This window comes from Hirundo rustica, chromosome 3, assembly GCF_015227805.2.
Source record: "Hirundo rustica isolate bHirRus1 chromosome 3, bHirRus1.pri.v3, whole genome shotgun sequence".
In the NCBI taxonomy this organism is placed as follows: domain Eukaryota; kingdom Metazoa; phylum Chordata; class Aves; order Passeriformes; family Hirundinidae; genus Hirundo; species Hirundo rustica.
In genome coordinates, this window is record NC_053452.1 from 26,748,208 (window position 1) to 26,771,454 (window position 23,247).

General features: G+C 39.7%; 1 protein-coding gene across 5 annotated transcripts in view; it reads right to left on the bottom strand.

The window, feature by feature from the left end:
• Positions 1–23,247, bottom strand: part of THADA (THADA armadillo repeat containing) — a 150,310-nt gene that overhangs the window by 24,336 nt on the left and 102,727 nt on the right. For 4 of the 5 annotated variants that reach the window (XM_040059335.1, XM_040059336.1, XM_040059337.2 and 1 more), the window contains exons 31-36: positions 21,756–21,841; positions 10,420–10,832; positions 9,951–10,072; positions 8,524–8,596; positions 6,549–6,693; positions 3,295–3,426 (exon numbers count right to left, since the gene is read on the bottom strand). In XM_040059335.1, coding sequence (XP_039915269.1) covers positions 3,295–3,426; positions 6,549–6,693; positions 8,524–8,596; positions 9,951–10,072; positions 10,420–10,832; positions 21,756–21,841 — 971 coding nt within the window. Of the gene's footprint in view, positions 1–3,294; positions 3,427–6,548; positions 6,694–8,523; positions 8,597–9,950; positions 10,073–10,419; positions 10,833–14,120; positions 14,419–21,755; positions 21,842–23,247 lie in introns of those variants that run through there. The other variant, XM_040059340.2, reaches the window with a different exon arrangement.

The following is a 23,247-nucleotide window of genomic DNA, read 5'->3' on the forward strand; positions in this document are numbered from 1 at the left end:
TAAAAACATAAAACAAGCCTCTCTGTATGAATAAAATAATTTTTTAAAGTGGACTTTAACAGTAGAAGACCTTCCTTTCTATAAGCAAATAGTAGGGTTTTGCTTGGGGTAAATGGTAGGGTGTAGCGAGGAATAGGAGCCCTGTGGTGTATCAGCATTTGGTCTCTTAACCTTTTTCTCCTTCCAAACGAAAATGGGGGCTGCAATTTCCACAGGGTTCTTGTATCACATGTGCTACCACACATTTCTGACTCCACAATCTTACTGCTTTTGTAATTTGCGTGATCCAAAGCTGCATGGATTAGTTACCTGAGGAAATTGGGGGTTTGCCCTCACCAAAAGCCACGAGGGAACAAGAAGAAACCAAGTTCATATTCTCCTCCAGGAGTTCATGTAGCATTTCAAAGAATTACACAAGACAGGAGCTGTTACAGGAAGTGAAGACACACTCTAATAGACAGGATCATTTCCCTCCACTTTCACCATCTAGAAATGACATGAGAATACCTTTTATTTGATACTATCATACTGCTACACATTCCTGCTGTTATTCAGCAACATGCATGCAAAGGAAACCATGCTACAACTACTCTATGAACAGTGTATGTAAATAACTTTGTTACTGTTAACAGCAGTCCAATTTCACCTTGCTCTGCTGAAGAGGATGCTAATTCAGCCTTGGTCTAACTGTAACACACAAGTACATAACCTTTCCTACTCTCCTCCTCCACAGGAAAACAAGATGCCAGCTTCTATCACACAGGAAGGGCAGGGGCACTTGCCAGGCTACAATCACAGATTCTTCTGGATCTCAATCTAAATGAAGCACTTAGGGCATTGATTCCCTGAGCTGACAATCCATGCAGTTCTTCTGCAGGCAGCTATAGGCTACTCCTCCTTTACATGCCGTGTACACAGTGAGAAAAGAGGATTTTGTGAAGAGCGGATATGAAGGTTCTAGCACCAAAATTTCTGACAAGTCCAGTGCCTGTATTTTGTGAACAGCATCCCTGCTCTCTGTATGGCAAATTATCAACAGCAAAAGGTGAAACACACCATAACCTATTCATACAATGCAGTATATTTCTGGAAACACAATGGCTACTGGACACAACACCTTTGATGCACAAATGAAGCTGAACTTTTAATTGCCTCTTTATCGTCTCATGTTAGCTAGTGGTAATGGAAATGATACAAAAGTGAAACAATTACAGAATGTATGAAAACAGGTTTCTGAACACCCATTCCTCTTTCTGATCTCACAAAAAAACTACTGGGCCACAATACTAATTTATCGTTGTATAATGGAAATGAAAAGTCAGTTAATTTACAGCATCAGTAATGTGTTATAAAGTAAGAATTTTAAAGAGAGTTGTTTCACAGCTTCTATGAACTTCAGGCTATGGGTTCAGTTATTTTAAAGTCAGTGCTGTGATGAAAAGTCAGATTTTCATGATATGAAAACTTGAAAAAAATAAGCAGGTATTTGAATGTAATTTGAAAATTCCCACGACAGAGAGGTCTGGTGATCCATGAAATGGCTAAACCACAGACCAAACATATTGCATACTCTCACATACACATGAAAAGGAAGGGGGTAAATGAAAGTAAACAAACAACATACAAAGGTGAGCTTATTTTAATCTGGTTATAAATAAAAACCGCAAGGGCAAAATTGCTCCCCTAAAAGCTAGAAAGCAAATCATAAAAAGTGAAAAGAGTTTACTGGGGAAAAAAGATCACAGGAAGGAACAACAACGATGGAAAATAGAGATGAAAGGAAATTGAATTCTTTTCAAATGCAGCCTTCTTTTCCAGTCACAGAAGGCAGTCACTCATTGCAAGAAGTTAAATGAAAAAGCAGGAAGGCACAGCTAAGTATAACTAAGGGGTTAACAGCAGTTTGGGGAGTGGGATCCCTATCCTAATTAGGAACATAGCAAATAAAAAACAATTATTACGTTATCTTCTCCATTATGCTCACTTCAGCTTTACAAAGTGGTAAGTTCTCAGAGCAAGCACTGAGGTGACCTCAGTATTAATTAGGAGAGAGAGGACAGAGCTCTCATCCAGTTACAGGAAAATATCCCTTGGCAGCAGGAGACAACAGGGAAGAAGGGAGAAGACACAAGGAGTCAGAGAGACAATCCAGCACTGTATTATTCCCAGAGAAGGTATCACCCTGAGACACTTGAGGATGCCCCCAAGGCCAGCACTGGGGACCTGAGGCACATGCACACAGAGCCCCTGGACACTCAAGAGAGCTGCAGCTGGGACCAGAGAAACTCTCAGAGCTGTGATCCAGTGCTGGAAATCAGAGCTGTGGGATTTAACAGGAAAATGAAAGCTGTGCATGCCATATCCCTTCTTTTACCTTCTTCTACACCTTAGCTCTGTGCATGAACAGTGCCAGCTCAAAACCATACTCACCACATGAGGAGATTTTTGGCTACTTCTATCTACAATAGTGGCAAACATAACTTTACTGACTTTTCTTATTATTTTTTTAAACCACAGAGCTGCTTTATCTCCAGCCTAGCAGAAGCTCACATAGAGAGGGCTGACTAATTTGAACTGACTGCAGACAAGTTGGTACAGGTATTACTGAGTAGCATGGACCAGGGCCCACCAGAGAGAGATCAGCTTGGTAGCAAATTCTAATTTATTCACAACACATGGAAGAATGTGTCAGCAAAGACTCTCAAAGTGAAGCACATTAATTAGTTAAGCCTACTCAAGCTCTGTGGCTATTTTAAAATTAACAGGGTTGAGTAAATTAGGGCAAGCAGACAAAAAGGCCCACATCCTCAAAAGCACATTGTGGGTATGCTGTGAATTGTCTTTGTTGATCTGGATCTAAATGGATTTCAAGGTCTAATAATGAATCAATGAGTTGAATACTGCTTCCTAGATTCCTATCTCCCTGTGATTAGGCTCTTATAACAACGTGGGATTCAAGAAGTGTCTTGCACTGCATTATATTAGACCAGAGCTGGTATTAAAGAACTTTCAAACTGAAATTATGTGAATGTTGACTCATCACAGCACGAACCGTAAAGCTGAGTCCTGCTGTGGTCTTTTTTACATCTCCACGTAACCATATGCAAATTAAACCAAGAATAGTAAAAGCAAAATAATAAAGCATGATGGGCATCAAATTTCCTCTTATCTTTATGGTACATATTTATAGGATATGGATGAAGCACTTTAGAGTTAGCAAGAAATTTGTGATGAGAAGAGAAATACTTTTGCCTCCCAAACATTCAGTAATATTTAAAAGTAATATTAACATACCTGTTCCTTCATTGCTCTTTTTCTCTGACTGTGCCACTTGTATCACTTCAGCAGCAGCATCCCTTACTACCAAGTCTTCATTCTGCAGCAGTAGTATCACACATTTCCACAGAGCAAGGGTATCAGACAGTCCTATATTTATTTGTGGAGAAAAAATAGAGTTCTATTTCTTACATGCATTCAAAGAAGTTAAAGAGCCCTGTTTCCACACCACACATCTGTAAACACAACACATGAACAGCATTGGCAAACCACTGGGAAAAAGACTGGCAATACAATCAAAGTATTTTCAGCATCTGTGAACCTTATCTAGGTGGCACACTCAGCTTGGCTTAAACAGTGGGCAACAGATAAGAGAATGGGCCTCTCTACCTGGGTTCAACTTCAGTCACGAGTGCTCTCAATTTTCTGCAATTTCTAGGAGCGCTGAACTCCTGTTTGGCAACATCAAAAATTCTGTGGCTGGAGATTGAGCAACGCACCCTGATCATAGACTTGCTGTCGCAATCTGCCTGGAGCAGAGGCTGCCAAACCAAGCTTTCTTCAGGTACTGCCAGTAGTGCCGGACACAAATGTCATTCCCTGCTGGAAGCAGCAAAGGACTCCACCTTTCAGGGAACTACTCATCACCTCCTTCTCCCCATATGCACCTGTCCCCACGAGTCACCAGCATGCCCTACCAGCCTTACACCCACTCTCTGCTGGAAGCAAGTTTAATCCATGGGGTGATTACACGTCCACAGCTAAGACCAACCAGAGAGAAGCGCCGAGAGAGAGGTGCTCCTCTGGTAATGCCCAAGGCAGGCGCACACCACGCACACCCCAGTGGCAATTCACACCTCACAAGCCATGCTTCCCTGGCAAACCCTCCTGCCATTTACTGCTGCCACACCAAGCATGACTAGCTCAAGTCACATGATCTGCTGGGGGATTTTCCAGCTGACTTGTCAGGTCTTGTTGAACATCCTGATTAAAGGAATCCACTGGAAGGTCACTTTTAGATGCAACCGGCTGTTAGAATTACTTTCTGGGGACCACAGACAACACAAGAGCTGTGCTTCATTGCTGGTTTTGTTCTACCATGTTTTCAGCAGGTTTATCAGAGATTTGTATTACAAGGCTAGCCAGACAACAGTATTTCACTGCATGGCCAAAGTAAATTGCTCTAGGCTTTACTACACAGGCAGAAGAAGCATTCCTGTATTACCTGTAACTTCCCTAGGGGGAAGTGGCATGAAGCATCATTATTTCAGAAAGAAGTTGCTTTTATTCCTAGCATGACACACTCAATAATGTTATACTGGCACAGCTAGAGCAGAATAATTATTCCCTTATAGATTCCATTGCCAGATTTCCCACCTAGACAAGTTTCTACTGTATCTCCAGAAGCAATGGAAGTCTACAAAGGGAATTTGCATAAAGACTTTTTCTGAACCCTCAAGCAGCTTGATGAAGAGATGATGGGGTCACCCAGAACATACAGACTGGCATTCACTCTCTTTCTCTTAGGAATATAGTAATGGAAGCTCTTGGGAATGACCACAACTCCATTTTGTACAACCATAGTTTCCTTTACCTTCTACTTTTTACTCTATGTGGTCAAGCAGGCTGATGCAGAAAAAGGCACAGAAGTCAAAGCTGTTTACATGCATACAACTCCTTTAAGGGAATTATTCTGGCTTTATATCACTACAACTAATCACCATCCCGTGCCCTTGATTTGCCAAACTCCTCACTGCAGTACTGACAGTTTCACAGCTGTGAAGATCCCCAGATTGACAATTCTAGGTACTATGAAGGGTCAGCTCTGCATCTTTCTTCCTCTGGATCAATTTTCAGAGCAAAGAGCTAATTCAGAGGGTTTGCCCGCTGAGGCCTTGGGGCTCTACTTTCTGGGCTGTTTGGGGAGCATATTTTTGTTTACTTGACAGTTTTCATTTGTTTTAATAGGATTTTACACAGGATACAAACTGCTGCTATTTTTTATTTCAGACTTTCACATCTGCCTGACTGGAAAGTATGGAAATCAGCAACTGTTTTGACAAGATCAAAGAGGAAACTGTTGTCCATCATCTACAGAGCACATCCAAATAACAACAGATGAGAAGCACAGCATTTGGGAGTTTTTCACTCCAATACTTCCACTGTCTTCATCTGACATAAAATGGTAATAATGTCTGTCCTATGAAGAGCTTTATCTAGATGGTGAAGGTCAAGATTTCCAGAGCTGATACCCTGAACACTAAACAGTGCAATGTCTACCTCATATAACAGAGTTAGCACTGGTAAATGTCACCAATACTTCTTAACACAACTAAAAATAATAGCTACACTTTTTCACAAAAGCAGAATCTACAGATTAAGAAATACACTGTTCTTTTCGCATAAGAGATATTTGTATCCAGTCCACATGGATGGACTTAAGCTGCATAAACTAAAAACCTTTATATAACGACAATGGAATGAAGTATCACAGAGTTAAAAGTATCTAAAGCTGTCTGTCCTGTTCAGGATGCAAAATGATTTCTTCATCATCAATTACTACCTATTCTTGCATATCTCCTGGCCCTTTAGTCACAAAATCACCCTATTCTCTATTCACAGAAGGTGGGGGGGGGAAGCCAAAAGAAAACCCCCATCTATTCTCCAGAACAGAGCAGAGTTTCACTGAGCTTTGCCTCCCAGTTACTAATGTACTGTTGAATAAGGCCATGTAGGTATTGTTTGTTCTCATTCTCTCTTTGTTCTCTAAAGAGACGGTCTGATGTTAACTTAAAACAAAAATCCTTACACCCGAGAGATATAACGTGATCCAATTATTAATTGTTCTTATAGTAGACAGCGTCTCTCATTTCTAGGCTGAAGCCCTTCCATGCACCCAGCACAGTTTTGTTCCACTCCCAGAGATAAGTTAAACTCTGTCCACCTCACCAATAGAGAACTACAGAAAGATTCAAGTCACAGAACAGTTGCAAGCCAGTAATTCTGTACAGCAGTGTAGAGTGACCAGGAGACATAACAACATCTCATGTGCCCCTTCTGCAGAGTTATTGCCAGAGGCTGGGCACATGTGATTTTTCTACCAGAATTTCAATAAATCTATATGTTTAGTAATTAAATCCTATTAAAATTTTCAAAAAACCCTGTTTGATGTAATTATGTGTTGACTGTGCATACACATACAATACATTTGAAATCATGTATTAATGGATGTCATTAAAAGAGATCTAGAAAATTACTTTCAAGCTACTTACCAAGAATGAGCTTCTTACTGATCAGCAGGAATGATGTTATACTTTTAAGAACTTCAGCAGCTGCTAACAGCATCTCTGTATCTTGCTCATCTCCACAAAAATACACTATCAGCTGAACCCACTTTTTCAAGACTTCTTCTGAAATCTGAAGGCACAGAAGATGTGAGAAGTGTCCTGTACAAGCAGGTGTTACCTCTTACCATCACACTCAACTATGGCCTGCCTCAGGGACACTGCTCATTAGTAAATGCCTGGCTTTTTCAAAGTGATGAATCCCACAGGAACATTTAACAGCTTGGGCATTTTCTTTTAGTTAGAGCAGTATTCACAGGCAAGTCTTTCACTCTGTCCCTTCACACCAGATTCACCAATGACCACACAAGTCAAAGTGTATTTTTGTGTCCTCGGTCCTTCCACACATGCAAGCCAAGGACAAATATGCTGGTCCTTTGCTGATTTCAGAGAGTTCCTCTGTGCCCACCTCTCCAGCCTGTCAGGTCCTTCTGAAGAGCTGCACAGCCCTCTGGGCTATCAGCCTCTCCTCCCAGCTTTGTGTTGTCAGTGAACTTGCTGAGGAGGCACGTGCCCCTTCATCCAAGGCAGTGATGAAGAAGCTAAAGAGCATGTGGGGATATGGGGACACCACTAGTGACAGACCAACCATGCCCTGTGACACTGCTTACGGCCCTCTGGGATGTGCCACCCAGCCAGTTCTCATCCCACCTCATTAACTGAGGAATAAATGAGACCTTGGTCATACTCTGCCTCATTCTGCCTGGAACTGGGCCATGTAGCTGCACTGCACAAAGGGACACAGCCAGAGCATGTCCTACAGATCCTATAATGGGTGAAAACAAAAATAAAAATCTCCCAAGATGTTACAATGACTCAAATTTCAAGCAGACACATGGATGGACTATCTAGACAGACAACTTAACTTTTACCTTATGGAAGAGAAAATCCCTTCCACAGATGTAAATAGTGAATGCAAGCCCAAAGAAAGAATTTAGATGGAAAACTGATGTACCTGGTCTTTCCCAAAGCCAAAAGCTCTCTCTCTGTAGGTATATCTTAGATCTCCCATGATGTATATGCTTATTAGAGAAAGTTGTTGTAGCATTTCCAGTTAAGATTTTTACCGCATTTTTCATTAATTCCTCTTTGTTAACTTAAAGTACTCACACTATGCCTTTCCTTTAACAAAAAATTTAATATCATAATTCATGTTCCTCAATTCTTGTGTGCAAATCTGATTTTTTATTTTTTTATAATGACATAGGGTTATTAGCATATAATATGAATCCATTCTGCTGTTCATTCTATGAAAAATTATAGCTTTGTAAGGAAAACAATCTTCCTTTCAAAACAGATCATGGGAGTTTTGTTTAAGATATCCACTAAGTGGGTTTTGTGTCTTTGAAAATATTTTTAAAAGTGTCTAGCACTAAAGCTGCTTTTGCACTGCTCTACACATACATATGCGACATCACAGACTGACAATTCAAAATCAAAAGAGATCTGTGCTGTCTGGGAACAGCACCCAACCACTGCTTCAGCTTTGTGCCTTCCCACCCCACATGCTCTCCTGTGGGCTTCTCCAAAAGTCAAGAAACCACAACAAAGCTGCACTTCAGTAAATGGGCTGGATTCAGAACAAGCGTTAAACACCGCAGGCATATCCCTTTCCACATTATAGTGACCATTTTGGATGAGCTCAGAAGCTGAAATTAGTCCATCAGAAATATTTACATATGTATTTAACTTGAAATTACTTTGAGAGGGATGTACTGAGGTGACATTCATGGTGTGTCATTTCAGAACACGGCAGTGTATTCGGAAAGGAAGACATAATATCAAAAATGATGAATGGAAACAAGAACACACAAGCTTGGGGCTTGGATCTAAAAGAAGCCACATTACTGCAATCACTAAAAACCCCAGGATTACAAAACTGTTCCAGCTCCATTTCCCTTACCTGCTGATGGTTCTGCAAATGGTGGATAATCAATTTGGAGGCAAATTTGAGAGCTATTGTTTGACCTTCAGGGCTGAGAAAACAAGGGAAAGGACATATCAAAAAGCCAGCTATTACTGTCATCATTTCATCTCTACAAGAAAACCAGCCAGCTCTTAATTATCTCTGATTATTACCACAATGAGTACCTTTCAAGCTGAGCACTTGGAGTTTTTACATTAGAGATCTAGATGTTAGCTAAGTTCTCAGCTGATATGCAAATGAAACATGCCCTTACTTTCACTGCTCTCGTGTTTATTTTCTGTTTACATACATCTGAAAATGGAACCTTATATCAAATAAACCAGACATTATTTTAAATTGTGAACAAATGCATCCCTTGAAGCTGGTGTTTAGCTGCAGGAATGTCTCTTCTACAGTTGCTAGAAATGCTCCTAGTGCAAAATATGCCTACTGCCAGCTTCCAAGCCTCCCTGCTGCCTAGCAGGATCCAAGGACATGGCTCGTAGCAACGTGGCTTCTGAAGCCTATTCCCAGCATGGGGAATGGCAACACCTGAGCAGCAAGGCCTGTTATTTCAGCCATTTCCCTCTAACAGCACCAGGCAGTGTTATTTTACCACCAGTATCTTACAACCCAGAAATCCCATCATCATCATTTGAACTTGAACAATTTTGTGCAACTCAGCAGCAAATCTGCACAGCTATAAAATGCTGTTCTACACTCTATACCCTCTGTGTTCCATGTTTGTAACACTGGACTGCAATGTTTACATGGCTTCAAGAACTACCAGAAACAGGTCAATACTCTCAGAGCCTGGACACTGTAAGCCTGTTTGTCCATTCCGAGATGAACGGATGGACACAGCCTCTAATTCAGTAGGAACTACAAACTGGCTCCACATGTTCAGTGCTTTCTGCTGACTTTACAGTCTGTATAAGGAGTGCAAACCCTAAGGATTAGGATTAACCATTTCTGCCAACCAAACACATTAAATGAGATCTGTCATTCTTTCTATGAACCACCTGCTCACAAACCAGGATAGGAGGGATGGCAGATTCACAGCAAATGAGCATATGGTTGGATCATTGATACTAATTCTTAGTTCTACAGTAAAGTGGGTGTTTCCCAATTACCATTCAGGAAGAACTATGCTCACTGGGTATCACAGGACAGCCAGAGTAACTTCTTGTTTTAGGAAGTGCACTGCTGGACATTTACAGGGTGCTAGTATGACTTGTGGGCCTTGTTAATAATTCAGTTTTTCTCTGAAAAACTCTCAAGAACCCACTTCATGCAAATAAGCCACACTCTCTTCTCTGAAACACAGATTTTTAAATGAAAGGGCAGTCCCAAACCAATATAGTAATGTTCAATGTTGAAAGTTTTTAAAATATAAGTATTTCAACATGCATGACAGACCATACCTGCTGGAGATATCCGCAAGGTTTAAACTCCAGGTTAAGAGCTCAATTGGATTCATTTTTATAGAGCATTCAGCCTTTGGAAGCACATTTCTGAGATCCATATTATAAAGAATTTCCAGCACCTGCAGACACAATTCCAAAACAAAGAATTTACAGACAGTCTCAACAGGAATGTGCACATTTGAGATCAATAAAGCACTGACTTAAGCTCCACTCCAAGAACACAAAGATTCTCTCTGGACAATTCTAAGAAAAGAAAGAGGAACTTCTTGCTTTTACACAAGAACATCTGCTATGAAATTATGGCACAGCTCCTGTTCAGTGTAAAAAATCCCAACTACTCACCTACTATTTAAAAAGCATAATGCACGTTTGAAGTATACTTTTGAAAATTACGAATATAATCTAAAAATTAAAAACGTAATTTACTGAACGCATACAAAATGTCCATAAAAAAGCACCCTCTTACCATGCAAAAACACTGGTGATTTGTTTCCTTCAGAGCCATTATGAGAAGAGTGTCTTCCAAATCAGTGAGTAAACATAATATACCTCCTCTTCCTTCTGCAATCTGTTTGGAATTTCTTTGTTTCAGCCACAGCAGAATCGCCTCCAATGCCAGCAGACGCACTTCATGGAACTCGCAGTGCAGGAGATGAGCTACGGACAGTGAGGGCTTGGCCATTTCCTTTGCAGCAGCTGAACCACAGCTCTGGGTGTCAGGGCTTGCAGTCACTGACAGCACTGATATCACAAGTCTGGTGATGCTCTGGAGATACTGTATCAGTCCTGGTACTGCAGATGAGTAGGGAATACCCGACACCAATTCTGAATCTGAAATGACTCTGTTCATCTCTTCCCAAAAGTCAAGCAATTGCATTCCTGGAAGGAGAGTAACACTTAGCAAACTGAACAAATAGATGATGTTACCAGCTGCTCCAGACCATGAAGATGACAAATATCAGGTATGCAAAAGGTATCGTAAGGTAAATTCAGGCATGAAATGAAAATCAGAGTTCTCCTTCATTTTAAATTGATTCCAAATAATCAAAAAGCTTCGCCAGATACCACACGTATTCACATTTAAATCAAAAGAAACAAGGACACAAAGTTTTCTGAGAACTATGATTGTTCAACACGCGAGCTGAAAGTTTCAAACAACTTAAAAAATGCCACAGTACCTTGCAGATTGCCTGCAGTCTTTACCAATTACATCTGTTTGGTAAGTACTTCTTTAAATCAATACAGTACTGCAAATTGTACAAGCCTACCATTTCTAATGCTGCAGAAAGTGATTAACACAAACTATTAAATATATGTGGGAAAAAATGTAGATAGTTAGCTCTAAAATCAGAGACCAGACTGAACACAGTGCTGTCTCTCAGACTACTGAGCTGCAACTGAAAACAGGAGGACTTATGACAGAGGCCATTCTGATAACATTGAAAATCTCATGCCTTCATAGTTTTAGTTAGAAAAAATTGCTATTAAAAAGAGGTTCCTTTGAGGTAAATAGACCTGTCCTATGTGTATCAGTCTAAAGAATTTACTTATCAAAAAACCAAGGATACTTTTCCTGTTCTTACTCATTTTGAACAGTTAACATAGCTAAGAAAACAAAAGAGCTGCACTGTAACCCCTCTTATGTATCAGCACGGGAACTGTGACATTTCAGCCATTTACATTGGTGCAACCTGGTCCACATGGCCCAGCACAGCCTGAGAACCTTCTTCAGTGCTTGGCCACCTCCTGGAGTGAACAAAGAGGCCACTGCCATCTGTGACACCAGAGGGTTTCAGGCTTTAGCAGAGCTGGAAATGTAGACACAAAACAAAAGGAAAAAAGTCATCAAAGGTCCTATCTCACACCCAGATAGACTGGAATACTCATGTGCCCTGAGTTCAGCCTTCTTCTCCACCATCAGTAGGAATGAACCATTTTGTAATACTGAAACCATTTTTCCCAGTTCAGTGTCTTTATAGCTTGTACTGCAAGAAAATGAACATGCTCTACCCCACAAAATTCAAATGCAAGTAGGGGAAAATCACAAAAGAACAGAAAACAGTGCCCCTAGTGCTAGGGGATATTGGAAGCTTAGGGGTTTTTAAATGTAAAAATGCACTAAAGGTAAATACAAAGATTAAACAAACTTACATTTCTTCAGTATCTGCAAGAAGGCAATTCACTGCCGTGTAACTTTGCTATTTATAATTTAACATTGAGCACTGCTAAAAGCCCATCCAAATAGTCCTACTAAATTCCTGAATTTGACATGAAGCCACAGCACAAATACAGATTCATTTTGTTGCCCTTGAAGACATTTCCCTAAGCCTTCTATTTACAGTTAAATATCCTGCCCTTTCATATTCAGATTCTTCCAAAGCCATCTTAATTTGTTTGACATTTACACAGAAAGTTGACATGGTTGTAACGCTGTCTAGCACATAAGACAGAACCATTTCTGAGTAACTCTGGACACGCTTCAAAGAAATCTAGCATTTGTAAAAAAAATTCAGACATCTTGCCTAACCATTAGCTCTGTCATTCACATGTTCGCTACAGCTCCTTTTCTGAAGGGACTTGATGCAGTCGAAGGAACTCCAGTATCAGCGCGAAGCTGCCTCACGGCATTATCCTCCACAAGACACAGCTGACTTCCGTCTCATAGCAATGCTAACTTGTATATTTAATTTGCTACATTTCTGAACCCCCTCCCAACACGCTGCTTTTACGAACTGGCATCCTAGCACAAACTAGCATTAATGCCCGTGCCACACCACACGTATCCAACTGCCAGAATTCCTGTATTTCTGAACTGTCTGGTTGCCTTGGAGAGGGATTAGGCCTTCGTCTCAGTCATTACACAGCCTGACTCCACAGACAGCAGTTTAACAACAGAAATAATCCCAGGCAGCTGAAAGAAAAAGGTTCAAGGTCAAACACCTCCGTTCAAGAAGAGACACAGCTTCAGTTTTGGAGCACTGCTGCTTTTCCTGCTCCCCTCCTCAGCTGCCTTTCAGCAACACACAGTCAACCTCAGCTCTTCAAGCCAAGGGTGTGTTTGTAAGTGTATTGCAAGAGAAATGCTTTTATCTCCCGTCCACGTTGCTGTGCATCGAGGTGAGCTGCATGCAAGCAGTAATGGGAAACCTGACAGGATGGAAGGGTCAAAGCTCCAGCGCAGGGAAAGGCAGAGGAGCATTAAGTGCACACAGAGAGAGGTAGAGAGGGAGCAAGAGAGAGGAAAGAAAATTAGGGGAAGGGTGTCTTCCATTTTGTTGGTGTCAACGCTGCCAAATTCGCGAGAGCCTGCAAGTCAGCTTCCGACAGAGTGGTGACCCTCCCATGGACTCCAGGAGCTGGCCATGCACTGACCTTCCAACTCTGCAAACTTTCACTGGCATTTTGCAAGGCCAGCACAACTACTCTTTATGTTTTCATCTTAGAAGGGGGAAATTACTGTCATATAAGAAACACAGTGGAGCTACTCAGTCCTAGAACTACTAGCTTGCAGAGACTGTGATACAAGAGTCTTTGGCAACAGATCCTCTTTTTCTGTACATATCAAATACTTCTGCTTTGGAAGTCTTCTGGGTGACTTGGGTTTTTCCCATGCAATTGTGAAAGACTGGACACTGTGGCTCATCTATTTTACAGAAAATCTCTTTAAAACTGGATGTCTCAACGGCAAGGCCATCAGCAAAATAAGATTGTCTGAATATTTGCTTAGCCTCAGCACATCAGAAAGCAAATCCTTCTGCATTCATCTTGTGCTCCACATGCTCTCCAACACTCTTTTTTCACACAAATATGTACAAAAGGAAAGAATGCCCCTGACTTATTACAATGCAGTGGAAATATTCCTGCTTTCAACTTCATCACTAAGAAATCTTTCCAGACTTTCATGTAAATGTTTTCTCGTCTGCTTAGCTTTAAGTAAACTCTTTCCTTTGGCTTACATCAAAATATCCAACTAAACCAGAAAACCACACTGGTTCCCAAACCAAATGTCAGCCTCTGTTGTTAAGATACAGTAACGACATACTTTTATTTACAAACAAACATTACTGTACAGTTCGAATGACCAGCTGCTGTGAGAAGGCAGAACAAATTTTGGCTGACCAAAGAAGGGTCCTGGCAAACAGCAGTCTCTCCAGGATGCTGACAGATGCAAAAGAGCCCCCAAGAAGTAAGTGGATTTAATTTTATTTTTCCCCCTTAAGGATTGCTTCATTTGTGGGACAGGAAGAATTTCAGCCTGCTTCTAGTACAGGAGACATCTTACACAACCACTTGGTTCTCTCCAACACCCGACACAAACATCCTCAATCCCTTTGTGTCCCCCACACTGATACATGCAGACATCATCTGTGTCACGGCATCACGGTTTGAGAGGCTGGTTTTTTAATCCTGGTTGTGACCAACTGATGTTCTGCCATGTATATGAAGTAAAATGGTCTTTCACCATCTGAAAATAAAGATGAAAGGAAGAGGAGCAGAATGGAATTAGGAATGGATGAATCTCCAGTTATAAACCTCCCCAAAATTTAGTGGCTCCCAAACCTGTGCCCCGCCTGTCTCTCCTCCACTCTTCCCTGCAGCAGCAGGCACAACTTAATCAGTCTGTTCCCAGAGTAAGCAGATACACAGAGCAAGAACACAAAAATGCCCCTGCTCAGGGAGTAACAAACCATCAGCTGATGGACAGCTCAGCTGATATTTCACCTAAGAGGCACTACAGTCTGTTCAAAAGTGAGAGAAGTAATCTGACTTCCTTCCATACTTAAATCTAAACCTGCTTCACCTCCTTGCAGAGTTGATACATTTCTGTAGGATGTGGTAATTTCACAGTGATTATTTAGCTACTGCCAAGTAGATGACTCTCCTGATCATCAGGTGTACTGTGTGAGGGGCTTCCTTTTCTACACGTGATTAGCATGGCTCTAAGTATTTGCACACTTCTAGATCAATATTGAGATTAAATCCTGTATGCAGGCCCTCGAGTATCCAAACCATCTTCCAAGTTCCTACCAGAGGCTCCAGAAAAAAAGAGCAAAGCAGGGGAAAAGGAGAGGAAGTTACTACCAGCATCAGAAAACTTACTGACACTCTGCAAGAGGAGACAAAAAATTGCAAGAGCAGCAATAAAACGCTGCTGTGCCTGCAGTATATTGTTATGGGAAGGGGCTCTGAGCATCAAAAAACTGGATGCTCATCATTATTCAACAAGACCCGCAAGAAAGCACAACCATTTATGAACTGAGGTTAAAATCCACTCTCAAACTCCCATCCACTGACATCTGAAGAGATCATATGAATAGGGAGTAGGCTGAGAGGTAATCAATGCCAGGAAGAGATTTTCCTAGACAAATACTAAGGAAAAGTATTTTCTTTCGTATTTTTCCTTTTTATTAAAAGTGGATTAGGCAAAGTCACTGCTAAATGGAAATAAAACCACAAAGAACAGAAAAGTCTGTTTCATTACACAGCCATATTAAGGTGACTGTTGATCATAAAAAGGGCACATTTTAAGCAGGATGTTTTCTTTTAAAGACATCTGCAACTTCTTCAACATCAGAGACTAGGCATCAGAACTCACTATACAATTTAAAACTACAAACATGACTGATTACCAGAATCCACGGATAACTTATTGTTGAGGACACAAGCATCTCATTGCATTTTGTACAGCATAAGGGAAAGTTTCCAAAGGAAAAAAAGAAGGGAAAAAAGCACACATTATATCTGGACACTGAAACAGGAATTTTTTTTTTTTCAGTTTCTCTCTGGCCCAGCACTGCATTTTCCAGTATTTTGCATTCATCTAAAATCGTAAAACCCCATGGAGATAGTGCAAGTTAGTCAGCAGTACATGTTGGAACCTAAAGAGAACTGATTTTGAAAGGACGAGCAGTCTCTGTCTTCACGTGGGGACAGAATTTTAATTGCTAACTTTAATAAACATGACCAATTCCACTTTCCCCTAGTGTCACTTATTTAATGGCACACCTTCCCATATTCCCTGCACAACATAGCATTCAGTATCATGCCTACCCTCCACAACCCACCCCTGATCCCTGTCTCTGCCATCATTCTAAAATCACTTTTACTTTCCTCCTCCTCCACCTGTGTCACAAGTTCTGCCTCCATTGTTTCTCTGACAGCTGTTGGTGTTGCTCATATCCATCTCCTTTCTCCAAAAATGTATTATTTTCAGCCTTGGCCCATTTGTTTTGTTATTCTGTCTCACACTAATTTTTGGTCAGTCTTTGGACCACCTCAGCATCCCTTACTTGTTCTGCCTCTGGCATTTTACTGTCCAGGCAACTCCCAGTCACTCCCTGTGTCTTGGACTTCCAACAATGCCTCACCTTCTTCATTCTCCTGTCTGCATTGAATTAGAACACTGAGTACTAAAAACATTTCCTTTTGACTTGTCTAATTTAATGCTACTAGGCACAGAGCATTTAGATGATCCTGTAAATATATTTTAAGTCTTTACCTTCCTTAAGTCAGAATAAAAATATTTACCCACTGCCACAGTCAATACACCAGCAAACTTCATATAATTTCTAACAACATAAAAGAAACCTGCCTTCAATTTGTTAAGAGTGAATTTAGGTTTAAGCTAATTAGACCAAATAACCAAAACACGTGTTAACAAGCTGCCAGTGTTTTTGTTCAAATAATTCTTTGGCCACACTTCTTAAGGATCTAGGTAAAAAAGGTTAAAGCGTGGCAAAAATAATCAACCTAGTTATCCCTGTCAAAATTTTACCATTCAAAAATAATCATTTTTTAAGTTAGCCTGCAGGAAAAACTTGGCCAGCTATCTTTTAGCTCCTTTCCATAGTAAGAAAAGATTAGGAAGTATGATACAGAAGAAAAGTGGGCATAGCCTTCAAATGCTATTTAAAAGTCGTAGAAATCACGTAATTCAGGCAAACATTTAAGACATTCCTATGTAAAGACCAGTCTGTGCTTTCCTTTCAGAGCACTGCAAAGCATCCAGAAGTTTCATAATCCCCATTATTTCTATTAAAGAATATTATAACTTCTAATTATAAAAAAACATGTATGACCAAGAGAATGGCATCTGCACTGTATGTTACTTAACACAGTATTTTGTATTTGAGGACAAAACCTGCAGACAGTTGAAATAATAGCCCATGTTTCTGATCTCACACACACACACACATGTTCAGCGCACACTGTTTTTGCAACCATTTCTTTAGATTGTGAGCAGCACTTAAGAATCTTAACCAAGCTACAACTACAGAAGGTTTAGGTATTTGGAAGATAGCAAGAAAATGGAAGTATGTTTTCACAAAACTCAAGAAAAGAAAATAAGTAAGAGTGGAATACTGGCTGCTCCATTTTGGTATCAAAACAACCTCTTTATTAACAGGATTAATCATGTAAATACTAAGTAACTCTTCCATGTTTGACAAAAACACTGGAGAGTTTGGTTAATTTCAAGAACCTTTATAAATTCTTCCACTTCCAATGTAGAAAGGAAAAATGCTTGGTTAGGCTACAAGTGGTATCTTTTCCTAAATCACAGATTCATCCTACTTGACATCCTTTTTAAATGTTTTCTCTTTCCCACCAAACTTGAATTTTGAAGACACTACACTTGAGAACAGGCCAAACCAACCAGCAAATTGACAGCCTATATACAGGATAAAGCAACAACTTGGCAGGATTATCTTTAGCAAGATTTTCTTTCATCTTTTCCCTCTTCTGTTCTACATCCTACTTCACTTATGTTGACAGGGCTCTATCACCAAGCGCCATTTTTTGGAACACACCCCTGGCTAAAATGCGCTTCTATTAGTCAAGTATATTAGAGAGAGTTGCATCCATTTTTCCCTGCATGAAATGACAGAATACTACAAGAAAACTTTTTCAAGATGTGAGCAAGAAGGAAAATGTGACCACTCTGTCTTGTGGCCTTCTTCATCTGTTACAGAGAGAGGGAGCATCCCAGAGCTGAGCTTTCGCTGCAATTCAACACTGGTTCCTGGGTTACCAGCACTGCAGATCACAGTAATACTCTCATCTTGTTTTGCTTCAGACACCAAGTTCAGAAGATCTGAAAGCAGGAATGTCTATGACAGGTCCTCTCAGAAGTTAACATATTCAACAGAGGAAATCTTATTTAGTAAAGCAGTATATCACACCAGACTCCTCTATTCCATCTTTTGCAAAGCCCATCTCTGAGTGCACAGGAAAGCCTGTAACCTCAGATGGATCCTCCATGGATCTGTAGCTCTACATCTCATCAGACCTGCTTCTAACTCCTCCTGATCAAAACTTGTGAATTTGCAAATAATCATATACACAGCTAATGCCAACATCTCACCTGGACTTGGGGTCATTTTTCCCATCCCAATATGCCTACAAATGTTACTTTATTCCCCTACAATATTTGAAGCGGCGTAGAAGTGCCAGAATAACCTCTGCAAGAGGACAGCATTGCTCTCCCATGAGAATGAAAAGGTCCTAGACATCTGTGATTTCTGATCTACAGAAACAGTTAATGTGGAGAAGAGGTCTGCAGAACAAATTCCTTGAACGCTATTAATAATTATTAATATTGACAATAGATATTAGCTCATCAAATAATCCTATACGTGGTAAGAACTTTCTTTACTCTCAATAACAGTAAAAATTGTATTTCTGTGGTTTGACTTTTTCATTTTTTTTAAGGCTTGCTTCCAACCACTGTTGATAAGAGAATAAAAATATTTTTAAATTTATATAGTCTTGGCATTATGTATTGTCTCAGCATATCTGAAAGCCCTCAGACACATCAGGAGCTGAGAAAAAAGTTCCAGATTTTGCCTATCACCTCAAGGAACGAAAACTGTCTTTTCTCAGTGGCATGAATCAGGCAACACTTCCATCCAGTCCAGCAAACAGGAATAACTATGGGGTTTGGGTTGCTTTTATTTTGTTTAAGAGAAATAGTCATCATTTAACCAGCAGTAAATTTTCAGCTGAACGAGATGCTTTTGGTATCCATTACTCCCTGCCTTCCTTACATGACAATTTAAAGCCGATGTTTTTTGAATTTGTGAAGTAAATTCCCTAAGGGCTATCCTGCACTTTGAGAGACAGATTTTATTAATTGAAAACAACAAATCACTTACAGAAAACAATCATAATGTAGGAAAGACCTAGGCAGAGCTGTACTCTGAAAACTCTTTGTAATTGTAGCCTCTTTAGACAGGCATAATCAATTAGAAGTGGTCTGATTTTAACCAGTTGCAGGCTCATTACACTGCATTCCCATTTCTGTTGATGAAAATCAGTTTCAGCCTGTGGCCTGGAACTCATATACAGCACTTCCTGGGGCCTCTTAGATAAATACATCAAGAAACAGCTTTATTTGGATTTGTCCCTCACCCCTTATTCACTGAAACAACTTTACAAATCAAGATTAGAACAGAGAAAAATTGGCTCATAACCAGAGATATGCATGTATGAGTAAGATATTTAATCTCAGAAAAGTATAACGCTTCAATTAATAATCGTATCTTAAAAACATTTAAATGGGAGACTCAAAACATTCAGTTTTAACTGGTGAGTTTAGTCTTTCTCTTACTGTGTCATGGGACACTCAGTTTCTATTTAATATAAACACATTACTCCTTCCTCTCAGAAGGGTTTCTTGCCTGTGATACATAAAGTTGTCCCCAATGTATCTGCAAGTTTTCAAAACAGTTCCAGCCTAAGTTTTTACTCTCAGTAGACACTGCCTGAAATATGTAATTTTAAACCTACGCAGGAATGAAAGTTTTAAGCAAAACAATACTAATGAACTATCCCCAAGCAGAGAGAATCTGCAAAAATAATTGTTTTCCTTCTGCAGAAATTGTACCTTACAGCACCCATGTTTGCTACAGTCCACATGAGCTTTCAAAAATAAATGTATTCACTGGAGCTGGTAATACAGCCACAGCATGGTGCAGTCCCTCAGGCTCAAAGGGCTATTCACAAGCTACGGGCATTAAAAAAAAGGGAGGGAGTTTCCTGGTGTGGAGAGGTCCATAACAGCCTTTGAAAATATGCAGCAGTTGTTTAAAAACCAGAACAGACAAAAAAACCCCAAGGATAACTGAAATAGGAAAGAGACTGATAAAGGAAATAAAATGCCCACTAAGTAAGCAAAACAAGGAGCCCTCCCCCGGAGTACTGGCTGCTCCTTCCTAAAAGAAAATACAAAAATAGAGCTGAAGGGCGAGTGACAAGAATAATCAAAAGATGAAAAAACTTCAGATGAAGAGAGTAGAGAAAAACCGGGATGATTCATACCACCAAGGAGCTCAACAGCGGTAGAGGATCATGATTTTAAAAGTGTAAAAATTAATAGTCCCAAAAAGATTTCTCTTTTAAAAAGGAGTATTCAAAGTAAAAAAAGTAAAGAGTGATGAGCCCAAATATGGTTGAGGGAGGCTTTGGGGGTTGTTTTTGTTTATTCTGTAGTTATGATACATAGCTAGACTTTTTAATGTACTGCAAAGGATTATCACTAAGGCAAATGGCACATGAGGATTTAAAAAGCTTTATTTTGTAGCAATAACAAAAATAAGTAAATATATATTGTAATATAAGAATTACTGATGGTAGATATAGCTTAGCCCCAGAAAAACCAGTAAAGAGCCAGGAAAAAAATTATCCCTACAGACATGTTATATTGAAACTGCTTTAGATCAGGTGGTGCATTCCACCCTATAAAGCATGTGGCCCTTGCCTAGTCACTCTGTATGTCTGTCCTTCTGTTGTAAGGGCCAGTTCTGCATCAACCTGTCCAAAGAAGCTCATTTCAGACATGTTCATCACCAGCTTGCTTTCCTAACAACTATCACTATTCGAACTGTACGTTCACAAGAAATCACACCAATAGCAATTTTAGAATTAGAATGGAACTACATCAACTAAAGGTCTAGGCAAACAAATTAAAAGGAATTGGTTTTAAAAAGAACAACATGACTGTCTGAAATAAAGAATGGCTCCAGTGACTTAAATGCAGTTAAGAATTTTAATGAAATGACAGAACTATCCATTAACTGCCTTCCTGGACTGACAAGGTAACTTATTCACTTGTTCATAAGAAATGAACAAAACAGGCTCACAAGGAAGCTACTTACAGCTGACTGAAAGCTGCCTACACACTGGCACACTTGAAAGGGTGTTCCTTCCTCCATACCTTTGTTTTTCTTATTGTTCACAGTTTGTTTTGTACTGCTGCTAACTGTTATCTACAACATTAAAACCACTGAGAGTTCTCACTGGTCCTTCATAAAGGTTCATTCATAGAGAATCAAAATGGAAAAACAAACCGAAAGAAGCTCTCAGAGCTGTTTTTTATAAAACTTTTAATATTAGAAAACAGTTCTTCTGAAACTATTTCAGGTGTCCCATGAAGGAACATCTCTGTGGCCTTCTGGAAAGGTTAAAGTAGCAATAGTCCAGGATTTGGATTTTGGATCAAAAATCATTTTGGAACATGGAGAGGATCTTTTTGGTGGCTAGCCATTCTAGGACTAGGAGTACTGCAAGATCATCACTTCAAGCCTTGACATGGAGCCCTACCTCAGTTTTCTCCTCAACAAAACCTAGGACTAGCTCTTCAGAAGGCAGAATAAAGGGCCTCCTTCTGCAAAGCACCTAAAGGATGCCAGAAGTCAGCGGATACCTTGAGCACAAGTAATACACTATTGTTTATCCAGATTAAATAGAGCTTGAAAATAGATACAGCTATTAAATCGAATGTATGGAATAGTACATTTGACTTACCTTGCTTTTGAAACTTCTCCAGGTGAGTACTCAACATCACAAGGACATCAAGATAGGCAGCTCTGGTCACCAAACAAGGATTTAGCCTAAAAAAATATAAATCAAGTTTTTAAAGCTTAAATCCTTATAACCTTATGCTCAGAAACGGCAGTAAAACACACTAGTTTGGCATGTCTGTGTTAATTAATGAAGTCAAAGTACTGGTCAAATTAGACTGCAAATATAAAATAATTAGGCCAAGTTATCTAAGCGTCACTTCCTGGTCCATTCAGAGTGACAGTCTCCCATGCAGAATTGGCAACACCTTCCTCCTCCAGCCATTTCACTACGTGGCAGTTGATACATTTCATTATTGCTGGATGAACCAGCTCCTTGTAGCACCTACTACATCTTTGTTTTGTTTATAGATAATGTGTGTAACTAAATGCATCAACAAAAAGAAGTCTTTAGTTCTTACTGTTATGGCTCATGAAAGAGAAACTTTCCCTGCAAGGTACCTGCTACTCCTTTTTTATGGTCATAGCTCTCTCTCACTGTACTGATGAAGACCAGAGGTGTTCGTGTTTCTAAAATCACGTATTTCATTTTTCAAACAAGAATATTTGGGATTTTGTGTATATAATGGAAATTGGTAATAGGCTACTTTCTGCTCTGCCTTTTCAATTTGGAAGTGAAGAACACCTATTTTTTTCTCCAATTAGAAAAATAAAATTAGGTTAACAACTTCATTTTTCTTTGTATTACTACCACTGAAACATATTTAGCCACGAAAATTTTTTAAAAATATAACTTAAAATGTGAACAAACAGGAAATCTAGTTCAAAATACAGAAATTATTCTGAAGAGCCCAATGGGACTTGTACTAAAACAAAAACTTTCAGAATCAAGCAGCACAAGCCTGAAGTATGACTAATTCTGTTCAGTATTTCATTTTTATTTTATCTGGCACTTTCTTTGTATGCTTATCTTGATGTTTGAAACCCTTTCAAAAATTGCTAATTAAAAATGTTCCAACAAATATTCTGAACTTTAACATCTTTAAAATTCAAGGAAAAAAAAGCTTTTTCAAGTAAGATACGTGACCATGACACAAAAATGAAAGGTTGGAGATTCTTACATAGTTTGGCTGCTGTGTTTGCCTATGGAGAGTTAGCCTATGAACCTATTAAAAAAGACAACTTTAACCAGAAACATTGTTCCCCCCTTCAGTAATAAACTCTGCAAGAAGCCTAAAATACTTATGCTTTCTTTTATGACCTACAATATTAGCCATCCACATAACACAAAGCAGAATATGTGCCACCAGCATCTCTCTTTAGAAGAGGTTTTTTCTCTCCTTTTGCATACAGAGAGACCTTTTGGACGCTTTCTTACTAGTGAGGTAGTTTAAATTCATACCTCCCCAAACTTCTTGCTTGCCTCCTACCATTTGCCTTAAAGCACAAGAGCTAAAAGCTGCCTGCTGAGAAGATGCACATCAGTAAGAACCAAA